The sequence below is a fragment of the Neofelis nebulosa genome, chromosome 5 (assembly GCF_028018385.1).
Source record: "Neofelis nebulosa isolate mNeoNeb1 chromosome 5, mNeoNeb1.pri, whole genome shotgun sequence".
Lineage (NCBI taxonomy): Eukaryota > Metazoa > Chordata > Mammalia > Carnivora > Felidae > Neofelis > Neofelis nebulosa.
The window spans coordinates 5,711,553-5,733,408 of NC_080786.1; the positions used below are offsets into that span (position 1 = coordinate 5,711,553).

Consider the following 21,856-nt stretch of genomic DNA (forward strand, 5'->3'; position numbering starts at 1 on the left):
GTGGCACCTCCCCGTCATGGGCTTCCCCTGCTGGATTTCCCACCTGAGTTACTTGTATTTCATTTTCAGAGCAAGGTAACGGGTTAGAAGGAGAAACCTGAGGGACACTCCAGGAAGGAACGGGAGTCCATAGGAAGGCATCTCGCTCTGAGGCCCTCACTCCCTCTTGTCAGCAGACCTTGCGAGGCCCCACGGCCCTCTCCAGGGGCCCCAGGAGAATGTATTGACAAGTGAGGCGAGCTGAGGAAGGAAGAGGACCTAGTCCAAAGGAGAGTAGAACCCATCCCTGGAAAGATGGGTGGGTGGGCTATCTTATTGGCAAAGGGCCTGTGTGGGTCTGTCCAGGGAAGGCTGACCCTGGACACTGGGGCAGGGGGACAGTTTTGGGGGAGGAAAAAGGAGGCACCATGTTTTAGGCCCAAATCAGTATATTTGGGGAGATTCCTCGTGGAGTTCGAGTCTGGAGACAGGAAGGGGATTTCTGTGCCGTAGTAAAGCCCAGTATGTCTACGCCCAAGCTCAACGCACCCTTGTCCCGCTGGTACCGTGACGCTGACTGATATGTGTCTGTGCGCTCGTGCCAGCTGAACACTAGGGCATCCATAACTCTTGATGGAAGAGACGTCGTCCCCATAGCCAGTCCCCAGTCCCATCTCCTCTTCCTCCCAAGTCACCTTCCCGTCCCTCCCCTTTGTTCCGTCACCACTGCTGTGTCCTGTCACAGGCCTTCGTGATCTCTCCTCCGAAGCCCAATGGCAGCCTCCTCCTATCCTGCTTACACCCAGGCCTACCCCCATCGGTCTTCTTCCGTGCTACAGCTGGAGGGATCTTTATAGAACACAGCTTCCTCCAGCCTCCTTCCTGGCCTCCCTGCCTCCCACCTATCAATGCAAGACACCAGAGGGGTTCTTCTCTAACACGGCCTCTAGCCTCATCTTACCCTCTTCCCAGTCCTTCCCAGCTCTCAGGATGAAGTCAGCACAACCTGTGAGGCCCCCTGGGAGCCAGTCTCTGCTTCAGCCTCTTCTCTCCCTACTCCTGCCCACAAGCCTGACTTTCCCACCTTTGGGAATCAGATGCGATCCATTGGACACCCATGTCCCCTCCACCCTGCCGGACCACCCATGCTTCCTGCCTGCTCTCTGGATGATGTGGTTCTGTCTTACAGCTGAGCCAAGGGTATCTCCTCTGGGCAGCCTTCCAACCCACCGGCCGAATCAGATGTCCCCCATTTGTGTCCCCACAGCCTCTTCTGTTTTGTGCATGTTACACTAGCTTGTCATCATCGCTTGCCTGTTTCCCCAAAGGTCTTTTACCTCTGTCTCCCTTGGGCCCAGAACGTTGCCTGGCATCTCGTAAGCACCCAATAAATTTCAAATTGAGCGTATGGTAAGTCCCCTGTAAAACGAAAGCCACCGCAGATTCTGCCGCCAGCCCGGGTGTGGTCTCCATGTGGGCTCCTTCAGCTTTTCAAGCATCAGGGGACCCCTGTAGAATTTCAACGTGAAGAGGTAGATTCTTAGGCCTTTTGGCCTGTCAAATAAGTTCAACTTTAGAAGCTTCAGTTCGTAGTGGTGGGTTTTTTGTTTTGTTTGTTTGTTTTTTTTTTTAAAGCAGTAAAATGTCAGCGATTACAGTCCGTGCCAGAAGGGTAAGCCTCCTCTATCCTAAGGAATTCTTCGCTAATTGCAGTGCTGATCTGCGGGAAGCTTTCAGAAATGAAAAGGAAACCACCAAGTGTTACTGCTCCTTTTCCTTTGCAGCTCAGATAAAACAAACACAGCGTGGGAGGGCCGGGGTCCTCTGGGGGGGGGGGGTGTTGGCTCCATTCAAAATGCGGGACCCTCCTCTGCCTCCACCCACGGCTCCGTGTGGTTTTGTTCCCTTCGGCCCAGAGCTACCGGGACATGTAAAAAGAGCCGTTTTCCAAACGTCTTAGTTAAAACAGGTTTGTGCGTCAGTGCCGGAGCATCTGGATGTCGGACTTCGTTACTCACCCCGAATAAGCCACACCATGAGTAGGGTTTCCCCCCGCGGTGAGCCAGGCGAGGAGCGGCACTCGCTTGTAGACCCCCCGTTTCCTACTTGCCGCGTGTTCACCCTCATCCTGGTGTGGGAAACATCCCCCACCCCTGCCCTGTGTGCTCTTAACGGATGACTTCTTAGGGTGATGTCCGAACCTAAAGCAGTTGGGATAACTTCTTTTTTTTTTTTAATCTTTATTTATTTTCGAGAGAGAGAGAGATAGAGTGCCAGTGGGGGAGGGGCAGAGAACGGGGGAGACACAGAATCGGAAGCAGGCTCCCGGCTCCGAGCGGTCAGCACAGAGCCCGACGCGGGGCTCGAACCCTCGGACCGTGAGATCGTGACCTGAGCCGAAGGTGGCCGCTGAACCGACTGAGCCACCCAGGCGCCCCGGGATAACTTTTCAACAGTATTTTATAAACTTCAGGGAAAGCACTTTTGCTTCTGGTTCTAAGAATGAGTCTGGCTCTAGCACTAATTGCTAGGAGCGCAGTTTATTTGAGCTCCTGAGCCTCTGTTGCCTCATCTATAAAATGGGACCAATCATCTACCAAGCTCAGGTGTTACGCAGGTTAAGTAAAATAACATCTTGGCCAGTCTCTGGAATACATGCATTTGGTAGCCAGGAAAGGATGAGTTATGTCTGTCTCCCCCACCCCCGGATTCAACCTTTCCCCCAAGAATAAAAGCATAGGAACCAGCTTATTTCAACATGAAGAATTTAAGTCCAAACCCTGAAGATAGTCAACCTTTAAAAACACCACGAAAGCATTGATTTGTAAAACCATTCAGTTGGTACTCGTCTGTTATTCTCCCACCTCCAACAGTCCTTAAATTCTGCTTAGCAGAGTCAGCAAAGGCAGAAGAGATCTGGTTCCCAGGTGTGTGTTTTGCTCCCGGAAAGGACACGTATTAAAGATCTGTTCGTAAAATCCGAAGTCGGACGGAATTTGCTGGAAGCAGTTTATCCAAAAGTCTTCCCCATCACGCTCCTGGAGAGGTCCTATATTTTGTGTATGCTGAACGATTGAATCTGTTCCCGGCTGTGTTTTCTGAACGCAAGTAGAAATTGTCTGCAGGTCCCCCACCCACAGAGTCATTCATCTGTGCCCTGTGCCCTGTCCCCATGCTCCACAGTGAGCAGCCACAGGTGTGGCCACATCTGGCTCCCTGCCCCACACCGCCCTGGCTTGGGTACCACCCCCTTTCCTGGGTGTGCGTAAGGTTTCTCCTCTGCCCTCCAGTGTCCCTGAGTGTCCGCTCCACAGACAACCTTACCCTTTTTCAGAGGCAGTCGCAACAAAGACAGGAGGAAACAAAGCAGAATAAAAACCCTCTTTGACTTTCCTTAACCTGGTATCTCCCCCCCCCCCCCCCCTCCAACTTGTCTGGTCACAGCCCTTTTATCTATTCCCCTCCTAGGGGACTGCGGTTAGTAGACCCCATCTTGGAGAAGGATGGGCCGTCGCCCATTCTCTTGTTAAAGCAGATTTGAGGACACACGTTGGTCAGTAAGGGCATCCATAGAACACGCCCTGTGCTATGAGAAAAGAGGCACCACGGCCCTCCATCCTGACTGGACCGTCTCCAGGACCCATGCGAAGCACAGAAAACAAACCGCAGGATGCCACAGGGTCCGATTTGCCTGCATACGCCTAGACTGGACGAATATGCAAAAACTGACTGGCGTATCTGCCTCTGGAGAGGGCTTCTGGGTATCAGGGAGGGGTGGGAGTAGGCTCCTCGCTGTGCACTTCTTGGGAACTTTAGAACTTTCTGCTGTTTCGAACACAGCTCCGATCTGTTTGAAATTCCACCAGACTTCGCACATACAGTGGTGTGCGGGAATCCTTGGCTCTGCTGACGGCCCCGTGGTTGGCTTCTGCCCACCTGCCCAGCTTCTCTCAGTCCCTGGCAGGGCCACTCTTCTCCTCTGCTGGCTCCCCGCATGCTGGCCCTCATGGGGGACTACCTACCTCTCCGGGAACCCAGAGACCCCCGGAGATGGTGACGCCTTGTGCCAAAAGACCAAGAACTGCAGGCTTGAACAGATGTGACTCAAAAATCCTTGTCAGCCTTGTGGCCTGGGGGACTTATCCTTGTATCTTGCTTTTCCTTTTTTCCGTATGATGGAGGATGAGAGGGCCTAGTTCACAGGGCTTGGGCCCGTTGCTCATCTGTCTAGAACACCTGCCACAGTGCCAGGCATCTTGTAGGTGTTCATTGTATGTTTGCTCCCTTCCCTTCCCTTCCCTTCCCTTCCCTTCCCTTCCCTTCCCTTCCCTTCCCTTCCCTTCCCTTCCCTTCCCTTCCCTTCCCTTCCCTTTCCTTCCCTTTCCTTTCCTTTCCTGTTGTGACCACCAACCTGTCCTTCCTTTGGGTCTTCAAGCCCTTCGATTTCAAAGGCCAGAAGTTAAGACTTTCAATCCTGACTCCACTGACAACCAACCCTGGGAAGACCCTAGGCCCCCCAGTATCATTGGATTTCCTGCCCCGGCACAAGAGCCGTATTTATGTCAATACAAAAGGCCTTTGGTCACCAAAACGCCACGGATGCAAAGGGTTAGCCTGCAGTGGCGCACAGACGCTCTCCCGCCCGTCAGCTGGCTTCTAAGAATATTTGGAAGACGAGTAAGCTAATGCATTCCATATGCTAAAGAGAAAGACGATCTAGCACTGTGCACAGTAGAGTGGGGAAGGCCCCACTGGGTCACAAGGTGACCTTGCATGAGACATTCCCTGCTTTTGGTCCCAGTTACCTCACCTAAAAGGTGCGAGCAGTAAAGTCTTCCCTCACAAGGGTGGCTGTGAGGACCATGTGAGGCCATCCGTGTGGAAGGCCTCTGTAAACTGTGAAATGCTCCGCACGTGTCGGCCAATATTCGCGGTTAACGCGCGCGCTTGTTTATTGTTTCAGCGGAGAGTTCAGGACGTCATCAGTCCCATCGTGTTTGAAGCCGCCTACAGCCTGGGTGAGCATGTGACCGGAGACGAGGAGAGGGAGCTGCCGCCTCTGACACCAGTGCTCCGCTGGAAAAAGGGACAGAAGATTGCCCAGAAGAATCAGGTCAGAACCTTGAAGCTCTGGACCGGGGCCCGGGGTGGCAGGTGCCTGTGGCGGAAGTTGTGGCCCTGGCGGACTGTGGCAAGGGCACACCCCCTCTCTGCGCCTCCCTTTCCTGATCTGCAAAATGATGGAACGCATGTTTCGTGGGGGTCCTTCTAACAGCCACATGATTTAAACGCATTGAGGGACTATGCCTCATAATCCCTTCGAGGCCATGAACTGGTTCCTTGGCCCCTGAACCTGACACTTGTTCCTAGACTGCTTCCAGAGCCCAGATCACACAGTAGGTGCTCGCTAAATGTTTTGTTGGTGAGGGCATGAGTGACGTGAGGAAGCAAGAGCATCGTCTTGTCGGGGTGCCGGAGGCTCAGTGGGTTGAGCATCCGACTTCGGCTCGGGTCACGATCTCGCGGTCCGTGAGTTCGAGCCCCGCGTCGGGCTCTGTGCTGACGGCTCGGAGCCTGGAGCCTGCTTCGGATCCTGTGTCACCCTCTCTCTCTCTGCCCCCTCCCCTGCTCGCATGTGCACACTCTCTCTCTCTGTCTCTCTCTCAAAAATGATTTTAAAGAATTAAAAAAAAAAAACAAACAAACAAGAAAAGAACATCATCTTGTAGAACCAGCGGTTGAGTTAGAAATTTTCAACCCAAGCATCGCAGAATGGCCCAAGCACTGCCAGTGTGGGTGGGCCACCCATCCCGTTGGGTACTCATCAGATTCTGCTGTGTGGAACAGAGCTTCAGAGCAACGTCGGGTGCGGACCCTACAAGCAGGAGCGAGCCTGTGAACTGATTCTGTACTGCAGCGCGGCCCGTCTGCCCTGAGCCATCCGTGAGATGAGCAACGCTGTCTACTATACAGGAAATATGCAAGGAATCTGGTCCCAAATCTGTTTTAAATCTTCCCTCAACATCCAGGATCACCACAGATCCAGGACGTTGGTGGGGAGAAGGTCAGGCAAAACTGCTTCTTGGCGAAACCAGACTCCTGTGCGGGTGGGAGCAAAGCTGTGGAACCACACGCTGCCCCCCTCCCCCGCCGACCGCTCTGAGCTTAGGGGAAAACTAGCACGTCGGTGAGCCATGCCTTGCAGATTAGAGCTGTGAACAGAGCCACAGAGAAGTGTCAGGCTTGAGATGTCCATCCAGATGTTCAGTTCAGTAGTGAGGTTTTTCGCAAGGCATCCCAATTCTCTACCAAAGTACCTCCCACGAGATCTTGGGTCAGGTTCCCTAGAAGCAGAGCCTGAGGCAGGCATTTGGGGGCACATGGTCTAATGAGGCTGTGTTCTTAGGAGAAGCTGAAGGAAGGGATGGAAGTGGAAGGGACGGAGCAACGATCTGGCCTCAGCTAGTCTAGCCTTAGCTGGGGAACTCGGGAGCACGAATTACACCAACAGGTTGTCTTCTCAGGGCAGGAGGGGCTGGCCTTTTGTACCCCTTGTGAGTCAACCATCGGCTGGCTGGCTGGTGTAGAAGTGGAGCGTAGGTCTTCTTGAAGGAGATTCTCTTCAGCTTTGGACAGTTCTCTGTGGAAGAATGGGGGGGGGGGGTTGAGCCGTGAGCTGCCTACACTGCCGTCAGCAGGGGGACGGGTAGCAGTTGTACAGGGATGTGAGCAGGGCGCCCAGCGCCCGCAACACACACGCATACAACCTGCTGGCAACTCTGACTTCAGGTTCTCCTTTTGATTTCAAACACGAACTTCTTTCAAAACACAAGGACCCTGGAAGGCGGCTGGTTATTAACACTCGGAGCAGGCTGGGGGCTCGGTAAATCAGCCCGATCAAAGCCAGTGATGCAGGGACGGCTTATTAAAGTGCTGTTCCTGGTCACTTCTGGTTCAAGATGGCTGACCAAGTACGTATGTTCACGGTTCCTGAGGCCCCAACACAGTGATTAAATACGAGTACATAGGGACAGGGAGGAAAACACTGCGGGGGAAGGGGCGGCAGCCAATGAGAGAGTCTGTTAATTTTCTGCAGTGAGGGAAAAAGATGAAAGAGTGTTGGTGGGTGAACCTTGAACCATACATAGAGAGGCTGGGTGCCCGTCTACCCAGGGATCCAGAACGCTGCAGCCATGGCCAGGGCAGTGGTTTACAGAAGGGTGCCAGAGTGACAGGTGGGACTGAACAGGGAAGGGAGGTATTAAGTGAAGTTTAGTAAGTGGAAGAGTTGACTCTTCACCTCTGTCCTTGTCCCCATGCACTTGAGACATTCAGAGTAGCATGCAACCAGGCATTTTCTTCTCTAAAGAATTTAACACATGGCTTGAGATAGTGTGGCTGGCTCCCCACAGGAAAGCCTTGCTTCTTCTGGCATTTAGAGGCTCCGATGTAAGCCTCCTACCATTCGTCCCTGGATTGTCTAATCAGCCCTTTGGCCTTATTCCTAAATACAAATGGACAACCAATGAAACCTGAGATTGGAGGGGGCGATGTGGTACATTGAGAAGAAGAAAAAGACCAAAATGAACAACAGAATGGCTGACTTAGAAGGAAATAGGTTGTGCGGGGAATAGAAGAGATTATATAACCTTAAAAACCACCTTAAAATGTATGTAATTAACACAAGGAGATTTCAGAATATATTCTGTCCGTTAGGAAATGGTTGGAATTTTTTCTTTAAAGGGAAGAAACAGAAAAAAGAAAAGCTTCCTAAAAATTAACTATACGGTTGCAGAGGCAAAAATTTTGTAGGATTAGAAGATAATGGAAAGAAATCCCCCATAAGCAGAGCTAAAAGACAAATAGAAGAGAGAGCTAAATTATCAATTTAAAAGGTCCTAGATTCAAATAATAGGAGTACCAGAAAAGGTAAACAGAGAAAATTTTAAAAGTTACAAGAGAGACAAAAGAATACAATTTCCCAGAGTTAAAGGGAAACATTTTTTTTAATTTAAAGGTCTCCCCAACTTACAAGCAGGATAAACCAAAAATATCCTAGATATAATTTCTAAGATATTTGCAATTCACTGCTACTAAGATTTGAGGAAACTTCTAAATGCTGCCAGGCTAGAGAGTTCAGGATTGGCGGGGGTGGGGGGGGTGGGGTGGGGGGCGGTGGATATATGTCCACTTACAACATTATTGGAATCATACATGCTAAACAGACCATCAGACTCCTGATTGGCAAGATCAGAAGCCAGAATATGGTGAAATAAGGCTTCAGAGTGCTGAGAGAAAGAGATTTGAAACTGGAATTTTATACTTAGCCTAACAGTAAAGTATGAGGTTGGAATACAGTAATTTTTCAGATGGGCAAGAACCAGATAGTTTATCTCCCTAGGAACCCTTCCAAGGAAATAACTCTAGATGTGCTCCAATGAAACAAAAGGGTAACAGCAAATTTAAAAACTAATTGACCAAATTAGAACAGGGGATCAGTGAACTTCAGGGAGAATGAAGCCAGCGATAGACAGAATAACAGAAAGTAGCAAAACTTAAGATACAGTATAGATGAAATAAATTGCTTCTCAAATAAGAAAAATAAAAGCAATCGAAAACTCTCAGAAAAACAGAAATTTGGTCAATGTGTCATGGTTGAAACATAAAATGTCATGGGATTTTGAGCAGGTAGAAGAGTATAAGGAAGAGAAGGACTTTGATACTAGAAATATTCTCCCCGAAGTGGAAGCTGAGCATTTGCACCTGTTGAGCCTGTTGCAGAGTTGAGCTTTGCACCCATAGAAAAGTGTGTGTAATCATGACACTTGTCTCGGTTCTAATGTGAATAATCATGTAGCCATAAAATTAGCATTATTTATTGATTTTCAGTTACAGTATAAAATGTAAATGTCATTAAATTTGACTGCCCAGAGGTCAGAACAGAATGATGATCGAAGTTCTCTCAACATCTTAATCTTTTAAATCGGAGAGTCGAGAGATGGTGCAAAACTTGATGAAGTGAGAGCTAGCTATTTACGACTTAAAATTACAGAGGTCATCAGCGGAGTACTACCTCTTAAACTATGGTTGCTGAACCAGCCATGTCAGCCTCTTTGGGGATCTCGTGAGAAACGAAAATTCTTGGGCCCCACCCCAGACCCACTGAATCAGAAACTCATGGGGGAGGCCCCAACAATCCGTGCTTTGACAAGCTGACCAGGTGACTCTAAGGCAGCTGGGGTCTGAGAAGCCATGCAACAGAGGAGCTAAGAGTAATGATTTGCCTGTCCGCCTGTGAAAATTAGGAAGGCAGAGGAGAGGGGGCAATCGTGTGAGATAAGTTCCTGTCCGTCATGGCGAGAATTCAGTAAGAAAATGTCTAAATCTGACTAATCATCAAAAGAAACACGTGGTCGTGTGGCAACATGTGGTTGCCCCTGGACAGCAGGACTTGGTCCAGGGAGGTGTGTGGCAGGGGGGTCATTATTTTTTCTGAACCATGTGATTCTTTGATTGAAATGAAAATGAAAGAAAAATATTGTTCTTAGCTTGGGGAGATTGTGCAGGAGTCTGAGAAATATTCTGGGAGAGTGATCCTTGCTTTTTCTCCTTTCCCTGATTAGGTGGGAGGGGGACTCATTGAATGATCATCCTCCATGTGTCTTCCAGATGTTGGCTCTGTTTGCGGGGGGAGAAAGATTCTGAGAGCTAGGCCCGCTCCAGCAGACAGAGCTGTGTTTCAGCCCGCGTATGCGTATATGACAGTTCCACAAAGAGCATCTGGCCTCTCCATGGGGAGGAATAATCTCATGGGAGCTCTTTAAGTCATGTTGCCAGAGAACATTAGGGCTTAAATACTGCAGTCTCTCTAACTAAAAGGCACCGAGCCCATGTAGGTACACAGGATTGTGCAGCGGCGTGAATTGAACCCTAGTGATTCTTTGGAGTCAGGGCCTGCCCTCACGGACGGTCTCGTTCAGGTGGTAACTGCACAGACGTGTAGAACCTGGAGACGGTGACGAAGCATGTACAGTTCAGGCTGACTGATGGATCTGCGGTGTTTTGCAGTGACTGGGACAGAGCCTCCCCTCTGCTGGGTGAGGAACAGTGTTGGGAGAGTCTGGGCTGTGGGATAAGGGCTAGGCTGTGGGGTGACGAGTGGAGTTGCCGCCAGTGCCGAGAACTGACTGGGATTCTGGGACCTCTGCAGGCCTCGGTAGGACATTCAGCCTGTTGAGTATACACTTTCCTTAAACATTTAAGGAAAGCAGAGACCTACTTCTCGTCAGGGGATACTCAATACAAAAGCAAGCAACAAGGATATCAAAACACAACTTGGGGCGCCTGGGTGGCTCAGTTGGTTGAGTGTCCAACTTCGGCTCAGGTCACGATCTCACGGTCTGTGAGTTCGAGCCCCACGTCGGGCTCTGTGCTGACAGCTCGGGGCCTGGAGCCTGTTTCCCATTCTGTGTCTCCCTCTCTCTCTGCCCCTCCCTCGCTCATGCTCTGTCTCTCTCTCTCTCTCTCTCTCTCTCTCTCTCTCTCAAAAATAAATAAACATTTAAAACAAAATTTAAAAAAACAACTTGTTTTATCCCTTAACCAGAAGCGTATTTAAAAGGACTATAAATCCAAGAGCAATTCAGTCATTTGAATGTCTATTTCGTGTAAGACCTTGATAAAAAGATAGAAGATTGCTGGGGTGCCTGGGTGGCTCAGTTAGTTAAGCATCTAACTGGATTTTGGATCAGGTCATGATCTCATGTTCATGGGATCCAGCCCCACATTGGGCTCTGCACTGACAGCATGAAGCCTGCTTGGGATTCTCTTTCTCTGTCCCTCCCCCACTCATTCTCTCTCTCTCTCTCTCTCTCTCTCTCTCTCTCTCTCTCTCTCTCTCCCCCCCTCCCCCCTCCCCCCCACCCCCCTCTGTCTCTCTCAAAATAAGTAAAACAAAACTTAAAAAAAGATAAAACATTGCTACCTTCAGTGGACTTACAGGACAGGAATAACTTGTACAGAGCAGACAATGAGATTCAGGTGAGTGTGCGTGAGTGTTTCATTCCAGAGACTATTTCCAGCTGAGGAGACCGTGTTCTGTGGGGAAAAGGAGAATTGGCTGGAGCCCGAAGGAAGAAGTAGGATTTGGACACTCAGGGCTGGAGGGGTTTGACAGACTAACCGAGAAGGAGGGACTGATGGATGCTGACGGTCTTCCACATGGTTGAATGTCTAGTGTCAGGGACGGAGGACAAGCTATGAAGATGTGGGCTACTTGTTCACTGGCCGTGGAGCTGGACTTGATTCTGTAGGGGACAGGAGACCATTATATCTTTCTGAGTGCAGGGAGATCAGAGGCGTGCCTCAGGGAGACTGGTTGGCCTGGGTTCGGGGGAGCACCTGGGAGCTCTCACGGTAGCCCCAGGAAGGCTTTGCAGGTGGGTTGTCGAAAGTTCGGTGTGATAGACCCAGAGAGTTTTCTCATTAATGGCTCCCAGTTGGTCTCATCTGCTGAAACAGTATGGCACTAAATGAAAGGATCCCGCAAGGCCCTAGTTGGCCTGTGTGCTGGGAAAGAAGCAAGGCTGGCCCTGGACTTATCAGCTGAGGGGACCTTATCTTTCCCCTTCAGGTGGCTATACCAGTGGCTATGACAGAGACCCTGTCTTCAAACCCTGTGCACAGACTAAAGCTTTAAAAACTATGATGGCACTCATGCTTCCTCAGGAGGCCCCCAAAGACCTGGCTGCGGCTGGACTTCCAGGTTGCCCACTGTGTAGACAGAATGGCCCCCGGAGATGTCTACACCCTTATTCCTGGAACCTGTGACTACGATAAACTACACGGCACAGGGGACTTTGCAGGTGTAATTAAGGTTGTGGGCGCTCCTGGGTTATCCAGCTGGGCCCCATATTTCTCCAGCTGGAGGCAGAGGAATGAGGTCAGGGAGATGGAAGAGAAGGAGTCAGATGTGAAGCATGAGAAGGACGTGACAGGCCATGGTTGGTTTTGAAGATGGAGGGGCGGTTTGAAAAGGAATGTGGGGAACCTGCAGGGTCCACGAGAGGCCCCCGGTTAGGGTCAGCAAGGAAAGCAGGACCTCAGTCTTACGGCCCCAGGGAACTGAATTCTGCCAACGACCCGAGGAAGCCCGGAAGCAGCTTGTCCCCCAGAACCTCCAGATAAGGGCCCAGCCAGGCGACACCTGGATTTTGGCCCCGTGAAAGCCACAGCAGAGAAACCAGCCGAGCCCTACAGAGCTGTGAGATAAGAAGTCTGTCTTGTTTTAAGTTGCCAAATGTGTGCTAATTCATATCTGCAGCGGTGGAGAATGAACGTGTCCTACACCCCAGAGAACCCCAGGCCTTCTTTCTTCCCCTGGCTTCCCTGGGGAAGGAGCACAGTCTCTGGAGTGAGATCAGGGGCCCAGGCCCAAGCAGAGTATACTCCCAGGGCAAGTCACTTACCTCCTGAGAGCCCTGTTTAGCACCTGTCACTTGGGGTGTCATCTACTCTGCCTCCCTGTGGGGTTCTGTGTAATCACAGGCGAGAAGCATTGAAATGGTAAGGCATTATCAGACTCTGCTCCCTCCCCTCCCCTTCCTCTCTGCTTGGGCTGTGTCCAGTCGCAGCTAGTCCGTGAGTAGTTTCCCTGGGTGGGACGCAGTGGCACCATCTAAGAGCTCTGGCTGCTTCTTCATGTGGACCTCTTGTGGTCTTCATGACTGGTCCTTGGCTGTCAGGCCCAGAGATGCCCTTGCCTTAGAGGGGATGGTATGGGGATGACCTATCCAACCAGAACCGGAGAGCTGGCTCTCCCAGCACAAGCCTCTGGTCTCCATCCCTGCTGCCACTAATCTAGTCCAGGCCGTCACCATTTCTCACCTGGACCAGGTCATTTCTCTGCATAATGCCTACCGCTCCCTGCCCTCCAACTCTCCTCTGCCCTTAGAAGACTCAGGGGCACCTGGGTGGCTCAGTCCATTAAGCATCCAACTTCAGCCCAGGTCATGATCTCGCGGTCCGTGAGGTCGAGCCCCGCGTCGGGCTCTGTGCTGACAGCTCGGAGCCTGGAGCCTGTTTCAGATTCTGTGTCTCCCTCTCTCTCTGCCCCTCCCCTGTTCATGCTCTGTCTCTCTCTGTCTCAAAAATAAATGAACATTAAAAAGAAGAAGAACATCATCCAGACTCATATTAAGGTCCACAGACCCTGCACAGTGGGGCCCTGGCCTCTCCAGTATCATCCAATGCTAGCCCCACATCACACGCCAACCACCCCCAAACTCTCCAAACCCTCTGCTGCTTCAGGCCCTTTGCACATGCTGATACCACTTCTAGAAAGCTCTTACTATGTCTTCCTCACAGCCCGTTCTTCATTCTTCAGGTCTCCGTTTACCTGTCACCTCCTCAGAGAACCATTCTCCAACTACCTGTATGCCCTGACTTAACTATTTGATTCCTCTATGAAACCCGCCCCAATTTATTACTACTTTGTCTAATTGCTTTTCTGTCTCCCTCACTTGAGTGGAGGCTCAAGAGGGCAGGGGTCTATTTTACCTCATCGTCTGCTGATCCCTAGTACCTAGCACAGGGCCTGGATCAGTGGGCACTCAGCAAACGTATCTCGGTGGACAGCCTCTGAAAGAACACAAGGCCGGGTCATCCCGCGGAGGTTGGACATCCTATCAGAGTTTCTTCACTGACACATGCAGCAAAGCTGTGTCACTTTGGAAAACGCGCTTTCTGCTCTCTCTGGGAATTCCAGTCAGGCAGGAGAACATGGTGTGTGCTTTAGGGAGATTCACCTAACAACCGTAGTATGTTCGTGCACCTGTGGATGTCCTTCCCAAGAAACAAGATGGAGGAAACACGCCCAGTGAAAGAAGAGGCATCCCCTGCGTTGAGAATACTCACTTTGTCACCTTTGAAGTGAAAAGTGAGCTGTTTTACTCTCACATTAATTTTTAATTCTGCTGAAGCCGTAGACTTTGGGCCTCCATGGTACTGGAAATCGTCACCATCTGTCCCCTCACCCTAGACCCCTCAGCGCCTGTGTGTGTGGAAACAGAGCCCATGCCTGTGAGAACTCACTGTTTGTTCAGCCTGGACGTGAGGTAATACTTTCCCAGGTGAGGTTCCCAGCCGCGTCGAAATGCCAGCTCTGAGGTTTATTTTCGTTATCATATATGAAGTCTCTGCCGAACGGTGGAAAGCTGGGTGGTTCGGAGGGTGGAAGAGAGAGGGCATGTCACCGCAGACCTTGGAGCCAGACAGGTGTCAGGGACCATCCAATCTCGGGGGGCAGATTAGGCACCTGGATTCAGGGGAGCAGTTTGGCCCAGCGGAGGAGAAGGGGAGGCGGTTAAAGGAAGAAGTTTCCACCCCATCCCTCTTCCAACCAGATCAGCCCCACTTTTGCAAGCATCACCTGCTTGGCACAGCTTCTGGGCAATCTTTTCAGAAAGGGCACCGTAGTGAAACACATGTGAAAGCCATCTACTTCAAGTGTGTGTGAGGCAGACAGGTAGTTCAGCCCCCACTGACCCCGGAAGCCTGGCTACCTCTCTGTGTCTCTGGCTTCTCCTCCAGGGTCAACCCCGAAAGCAGGGGAGAGGGGACTCCCGTCTCTCAAAGGCTGGGTTGTCCCCAGGAGTGACCTGTTCCATCTGCTAAATTTCTTCCTTGGCACTTCCTCTTTGCAACTCATGCACAGAAGGAGCGTCTCCTGACCCTCCCGAACTCTTTGTAGGGGAAAACAGTGGGGTTTTTTTCCCCAAATCTTCAGGCCTGTCGGGTTTTCTTTCTTCCATTCTGCCTAACGGAAAGCCTCGCCCGCGAGCCTGCGGAGTGTATATGAACGAACGAGGGCGCGTGTCCAGTGGACGGTCTCTGGCAGAGGAGGAAACATCCGCCCCTCCCTTGTTCTCTCCTACGGTGTTTGAGGAAGTCAGAGGCCAGGCATTTGCTCAGAGCCCCACCTGGGGCCCCACCGAGGTGAGGCTCTCGTGAGCGCGTGGGGATCAGTCTTACTAGCAGCCTGTCTAGTTTGAGGGTATCTTTCGCACCCCCAGCTGCCTGCCTGCGTCTGTCTCCGCAGCTTTTAGAAATAACGGCTAGCATAGCCTTCCTTTGCTCTGACGGCACGAGCACCTTTATTGCTGGCTCTGTTTTCTGCCTCTGGTGACTGATTAGTAGGAACCGTTTTAAAAAATAATAAATGAAGCCTAGAACACAAAAGATTCCTGGGCAAACATCAAGGGTGAGAGCATTTCTGGTCCTGGGAGGCAGAAGGTCCCTAGAAGCAAGTTTATGGCTGATACTAAAAGTCAGAGGTTGGGGCGCCTGGGTGGCTGAGTCGGTTGAGCGTCCGACTCTTGATTTCGGCTTGAGTCGTACTCTCACGGTTCATGAGTTCGAGCCCCGAGTCGGGCTTGCTGCTGTCAACTCAGAGCCTGTTCGGATCCTCTGTCCCCTTGTTCTCCTCCCACCTGCAACCCGCCCCCCCCCCCCCGCCGCCCCCGGAAATAAATAAAAATTAAAAAAAAAAACCCTGAATTTGGTCAAGGACAGCCTTTAGTGACTCATGTTAAAAGAAAAAAAAAAAAGTCGGAGGTTGTAAGGGGATGTGAAATGTGGCCTGTAAAAGGCCAGGCAGTCCTGGAATCCAGGTGAGTCCAGATCCCAGTTGCAGTCCCAGGTGGGCCAGCTCAGCTCTCCACTCCGTTGTTCACAGGCGCTGACCTGGATCGCGGAAAGGCCGTCATGAGGCAGAGGGGACTGTTCTGCGAGGTGCAGGGCCATGGAGCAAACCACAGGATGCCCTCAGACAGAACTCAGCCACCTCCAGGTTTTCCATAAAGCAGAACTCGCTCTGTGTCTGTGTTTCGAGGAAAACCAGTAGAGTATTTGCCGTCCCGCGACTTTAAAAATCTAAAAGGACAGTCTGTACAGACCCTGAGCTAGAAGGAGTTCCTCCACTTTAATTTTATGACGTCTTTGTCTTTCACTTGGTCCTTTGGACGTGCTGTCTTTTTAGAAAGCAACTCTGTCTGTATGACCTGATCGTAAATACCAGGCAGTGAGACATCTCCCTTCTTCATCCGGGCACAGGGCTGAACGGAGAAATCTCTGGGACTACCCAGAGCCCTTACAGTGTGTCACATTAAAGACAGTGCTGGATTCTGGAAAAAGAGCCCACTGAAACGGAATCGGGAAGAGAAACCTTTTGCACTCCCGGTCATGGCATTTACACAAACAGCTTTTTAACACGGTACCAGGTGCCGCGGGTTGCAGACATGATTTACGTGTGGCCAGGGCCTCCGGGAGCTTCTGTAAAACCGTGGGAGGAAGAGAAGTTCCGAAATGTTCCTCCTATCATCCAGGCAGAGACCCTTTGCAAAGCCGCGTTGCCCATCAGGAAATGGCTCGCTCACATTAGCTTAAAAACAGTCTTCTTGTTTGGTCCCCTTGGGGTGGGGTTTCACAAGCATGGATTCCCACCCAGTCCAGTTGTCCCAATTTTCTCAGGCCTCAGCATGGATGTGGTTGCCACAGCAACCCTGTAAACAGTATGTATCTGTGTCAATGACTATGTTTATATATCTTAAAGCAAACATCACCAAGTCCAAGAAATTGACTCTCCTGTGAACATGACAGCTGGAATAGGCGAAGAATCCTACTCCAATTACATCAGAAGGGAAGATTTTTTTTCCAGTGCAGATTTGAGTAGGAGAAATGGGCACCCCAAGGCCTGAGCATCTAGACCAATGTCCTGTCTGAAGTCGGCCTTGGCCAGGACAGCCATTGAGCTGCCAGCCCTGAGTCACACATCCAGGGCTGCCTTGGCCTTGGTGGCCACGGCATTGGGAAGAAAGCGCTCCCAGCTCCAGCCTCTGTACTCTGGCTCAGAGAGAAATGTAACTTCAGCCAGGTTCATTGTATTTTTTTTTTTTTTTCTGGCCCGAAGGGAATGAGGAAACCAATAGCCAAATAAATATTCTAGAAGAGGAGGCCACAAACTATAGCCTGCAGGCCAACTCTGGTCTGCTGCCTTCTTTTATAAATAAAGTTTTATTGAGACACGGCCACACCTGTTTCTTTACATACTGCATATGGCTGCTTTCACGCCACTAGGTGCAATGGAGACCAGGTGGCTCACAAGGCCAAAAGTAGTTACTAGATGGCCTTTACAGAAAAAGTCTGCCAACCCTGTTCTAAACGAAGCAGAGTAAGGGTTTGGGGAGAAGCTGGATGAAGGATTTGAAAAAGAAAACTGTTCTCCCGAGAGACCAGGGTGAGGAAGGAGCCAACAAGGAAATCTAGTCCTTGGGGCTGAAGAGGCCACTGGATGTCTAGTCTACAAGTCACCAAAGTCTGAGGCAGGAAACAGCTTTCTCCTGAGAGAAAGGATTTGCCTCCTTTAACCCGAGAGAAATGAGAGACGATGGCTCCTCAGATCTGTTTGTATTTTCCAGAAAGGCTTCTTCCAGGTAAAGAAATTGACCCAGCTTTGCCAACCAGTAGGTGGAGGCGGGAGGGACTGCATCCAAGCCGGCGGGGGATTTGTCCGATTCGAACAGCCAAGATTGTGTTTGCCCGGAAGACTAGGGAGATGGGGGGAAAAGTGGGCAGAGGAATTTCTTCGGAGGCCCTGGTTGGCGCTGGGGTCGTTCCTGAGAGGGAAATTGGGAGTTTGGCCCATTGGCTTCACAGGGAACCTGTACGCTTTGTACTTAGTAAAGGAGAAGTAGTTTTTACTTGCTTCTGGAAACTCAGTGTTGCCAGTTGGCATTCTGAGGCTTCAGTCTGCCCCTGTTCTGTCCCGGGACATGCTTTTCGGTTCCTCAGGAAACAAAATGGTCGTTTGCCCAGAGAGACAAATCCAGGTCCAAAGTTGAATCTGAGATTCCACTTCAGCCTCCCTGCTGCGTGAGGCAGGTGTTTGATCCCTCGGTCTTTACTGCTCTACCTGTGAGACAAGTGCATCCCCAGCTTGGGAGGGTCTTTGCCTAAAGCCTTGGCTTATTTTCCTTTTATGACTGTGGAAATTGAGTCCTGGCTAATGTCTAAGCTGGTACTTTATCTTCTCAGTATAGGTTGTGCTTAATTTTAGCTGGTGAGTGTAAGCAATTGCATAACGTGTGTGTATACGTGTATGTGTGTCTGTAAGCATACATACCCCTGCATGTGTATGCATATCTATCTATTTATGGAAGACTCAGTTCTTGTCTTTATTGGATGGAAATTTAGCAGCCCTGGAAGACTTCAGCCAGTTTCAGTGACAGGAAATAGAGAGCACAAGGTGCAATAGCATTGACCCAGATCGGGGCATCCACCTTTAGGCTCCCCATTTCAGGGGTCACCCCATCTCTCAGAGCACCGTGTGGTCCTCCGTGTGGCACGAAGCAACGTCAACCTGCCAGGCTCTAGGGACCGGCACAGAGGTGAACAAGACCAATAGAGTCCCCGTCTTCATGGAGCATAATTTTAGCAGGGGAGATAAACAGGAAACATGTAGTCATCCAATCAGCGAGTTACGACTGAGATGAGCAGTAGCAGGAGAAAGTGCCCAGAGTTGCCAGAGCTGACGGCGGGAGCTTGAGCTCCTGGGGAAGGGGCTCAGAGACGTGGTATTGACTTGCTCCTGGCGGGATGGGAGGACACACGGCGAGTGAACCAGGTGGAGGAACTGGGGACCCCGTGACACTGGATGGACTCGTGCAGAGGAGGAGCCTGTCAGCAGGGGCAGAGCTGGCCTGAAGCTTATTCAATTGGGAGGAAAGTCCTCTTGAAGAAAAATGTGAAGTTATGAAAGAAAAAGTCAGGTAAAAGGCCTCTGTCAGGGCTTGACAGCGAGAGACCCTCAGGCTTTGGTTTCGTTAGCTTGATGGTAAAGCCGCGTTTGGTGCTTTTCCCTCATTCCTGCCCTTGGAGAGCCCGCTTCTCTCGCCTGAGATATCCATGTAGCCCACATCCTCTTCCTCCTGTTCTCTCCTTGCTTGAGATGGGAAACAAAGCGCTTCTATTCAACAGTCTTCTACTGAAGTCTCCTGGAAGTCTGGCTCTCTCCCTGCCCCCGGTGGTATCCAAAAGAACATGGGAATTTCCTTTTTTGCCCAAGCCTTCCGTGAGTTTCTCCCCCGCCACAATCAAGGCAGGGAATGTTGGCTGGGGCGCTTTATTCTTCTGGAAGTTTGACACAGGAGTATGAATTTCCATAGGGCAAAATTACTCTGTCTGGTAGGTCTAGACTTTCCGCTGGCCAGCAAGTTCACCGGAGTGCGCACTGGCGTTCCGAGAGCCGCCTGGACGTACCCTGTGGGAGGGGAGCAAATCACCGGGAACCGTTTTCTGTGGTGGGGAAAAACCCAGACACGAGCAGTGACAGAGGAGAGGTTTAACAGTGAATGATTTACGACTAAAAAATGACAACAGGCTCTTCTCTCCAAAATCCAACAGTGATCAAAGCCGCTTAACAATAGCGAGCAGCGTCTGTCAGTCCGGAACACAGGGAACCTGCTGTCCGTAGATTAGACACGTACGAGAGCTGGAGAGCAGTCTGAGGGAGACATCGGCAAGCCTGCCTGTGGGCCGTAGGGGAAAACCGTAACTCCTCCTGAAGTGCCGCTCCCGATTCCCCTGCCAACCCCCACGGGTAGGCCCAGCCCCGAACACAGGGCAGGCCCTCTGGACACTCCGAGCATTAGGCCCCAGCACTGGGTGGGGCTTTGGCCGTCGAGGTCCACTCTGGGTTAGAGGCTGCCTCCCCACCCCCGAGACACGGGAAAGGGTCCCTTCCGCCCCGGTGTGCTGCCCTCAGCCTAATGGCGTCATTGCCTTTGACTTTTCTCTTTGAAACCAAGATGATAAAATCCCATCGCTCAGGCGGAACCCACGTCAAGTAGAGATTTTCTGCCTCCCCACTCCCCAAGACAGCGGACAGAAGACAATGACCCCGCTGTCATCGAAGAATTCTTTACACGCCCGGACTCTTACTCACGTCTGAGAGCATTTAAGATTTCTCAGAGGTGGAAAGGACACCTGCCATGTACCCGTGTTGAGGAAACCACCCGAAGAAGCATCTCCGCACACTGAGAAGTGAATCAGATAAGGAACGCGCTCCGCAGTCAAGGCCACCGCCGACTGGGCTTTCTTGGAGCCTGGCTTCGTGGGCAGGGAGGGCGTGGGTGCCCGTTCCCCGGGAAGAGTTCCCACCGATCTAGAAGGATGTGGTTGGCTGGTGTGTACTCCTTTGCCGTTAAATCCTGTCCTTCCTGTTCTATCTCCCCCCAGACCGTCTTTGAAAGGAATTGCCGTTCAGAGGACTGTGCCACAGACCTGCAGCTTCGGGGTCAGCTGTTGCTCTCCAGGTAACTCGGGGCTCCTCCCACGACCTCGTTCTGAGAGCTTCCAGGGTGTCTTGCCTCCAGGCCCAAAGCCAGAATGTGCCCATTTCCCCACCGAAGAGGGTAACTAGAGTTGGTGGGTGACAAGGGCATCTTACAACTTAAAAGAGTGTATGTTCTACGCGCATTTTCACAATAGCTGTCATACGGATGGGATGATTCGCTTTTCGTTTTCTTTACAATTCCACATACCTCCCAATGTAGCCCATGTTTCTCATTCCTGGATCTGTGTGACGTGGGGGGAAGGGAGGAGCTATTTTTTGTTGACTCGTTGTATTAGGTTGAACCAGAAGAAACTGCCAGTATTTAATTGGGACAGTTCCTATAATTCGACTTACTGTTATATCAAGATTCTTAAAAAAAAAAAAAGAAAAGAAAAAAAACTCCCCCCACCTCCCGCCACCCGGCACTTAACAGTGGCATTTGCTTTAACAACAGGTAAAGGTTCTATGGAGGGAGGGGGTGAAGGAGAGGGGCAGGCTGTCCTGACTCAAGTAAACAGTCCATATTGTTTCAGGCTTTCTTCCCACCATATGTGGGTCCCCAGGCAGGGGTAAACCACACAGAGGCCTTCTGTTTTTCTGTTTCCTCTTTGCCAACCTTTTACTTTAGATTTCTTGTACGACGAAGGTGCTGGTCCTGAGTCATCTGGCCACATTTCAGAGAATGGTGTCCTTTGGGGACAGTTTCTTCTGAAAGATTGTTTTAGCCTGGGGGCCAGAAAGTATCTCCAGGTATCTGTTACCATTTCTCACAAAGAGTCATCACTTGTGACAGTTATTCTCTAAAATGTCATACTATATCCCTTATTTGTTTTTTTGTTTTTTGGGTTTGGTTTTGTTTTAATTTTCTTTAATGTTTATTCAGTTTTGAGAGAGAAAGAGAGAGAGACAGCACAAGCAGGAGAGGGGCAGAGAGAGGAGACAGAGAATCCGAAGCAGGCTCCAGGCTCTGAGCCGTCAGCACAGAGCCCAAGGTGGGGCCCGAATCCACGAACCACGAGATCATGACCTGCTCAACCGACCGAGCCGCCCAGGCGTCCCTGGGTTTTGTTTTTGTTTTTGACAGAGAAAGAAAGAGTGAGGGAGGGACAGAGAGAGAAAGGGAGAGAGAGAATCCCAAGCAGATTCCATACCCAGTGTGCAGCCCAACGTGGGGCTTGATCTCACCAGGCTGAGATCATGACCTGAGCCCAAATCAGAAGTCGCTTAACTAACTGAGCCACCCGGGTGCCTCTGTCCCGTTTTTGTAACCATGAAAGTTACGTTTGGGTGAAATGTAAGAAATATCCCCTCTTGAACCTCAGTCTATCAGTGCCTCGTCTATCAGTGACGGCAGTGGAATGCTTACTTATGTTGATAAATAATCTATTAGTCATCAAAGTAACGGTAAGATTCTTTTGTTTGCGTTTATTGGGCAGAAGATAGTGTAACACCCTCCCCTCCTCCAACAATACTCCCCTAAACCACTTA

The 21,856-nt window shown here is 50.8% G+C and overlaps 1 protein-coding gene across 3 annotated transcripts in view; it reads left to right on the forward strand.

Moving 5' to 3' along the window:
- The window catches only part of ITGA9 (integrin subunit alpha 9), a 363,974-nt gene that overhangs the window by 173,263 nt on the left and 168,855 nt on the right, over window positions 1-21,856 (forward strand). For all 3 annotated transcript variants that reach the window (XM_058729394.1, XM_058729396.1, XM_058729395.1), the window contains exons 16-17: window positions 4,943-5,092; window positions 20,272-20,348. In XM_058729394.1, the coding sequence (XP_058585377.1) occupies window positions 4,943-5,092; window positions 20,272-20,348 (227 nt within the window). The remainder of the gene's footprint in view (window positions 1-4,942; window positions 5,093-20,271; window positions 20,349-21,856) is intronic.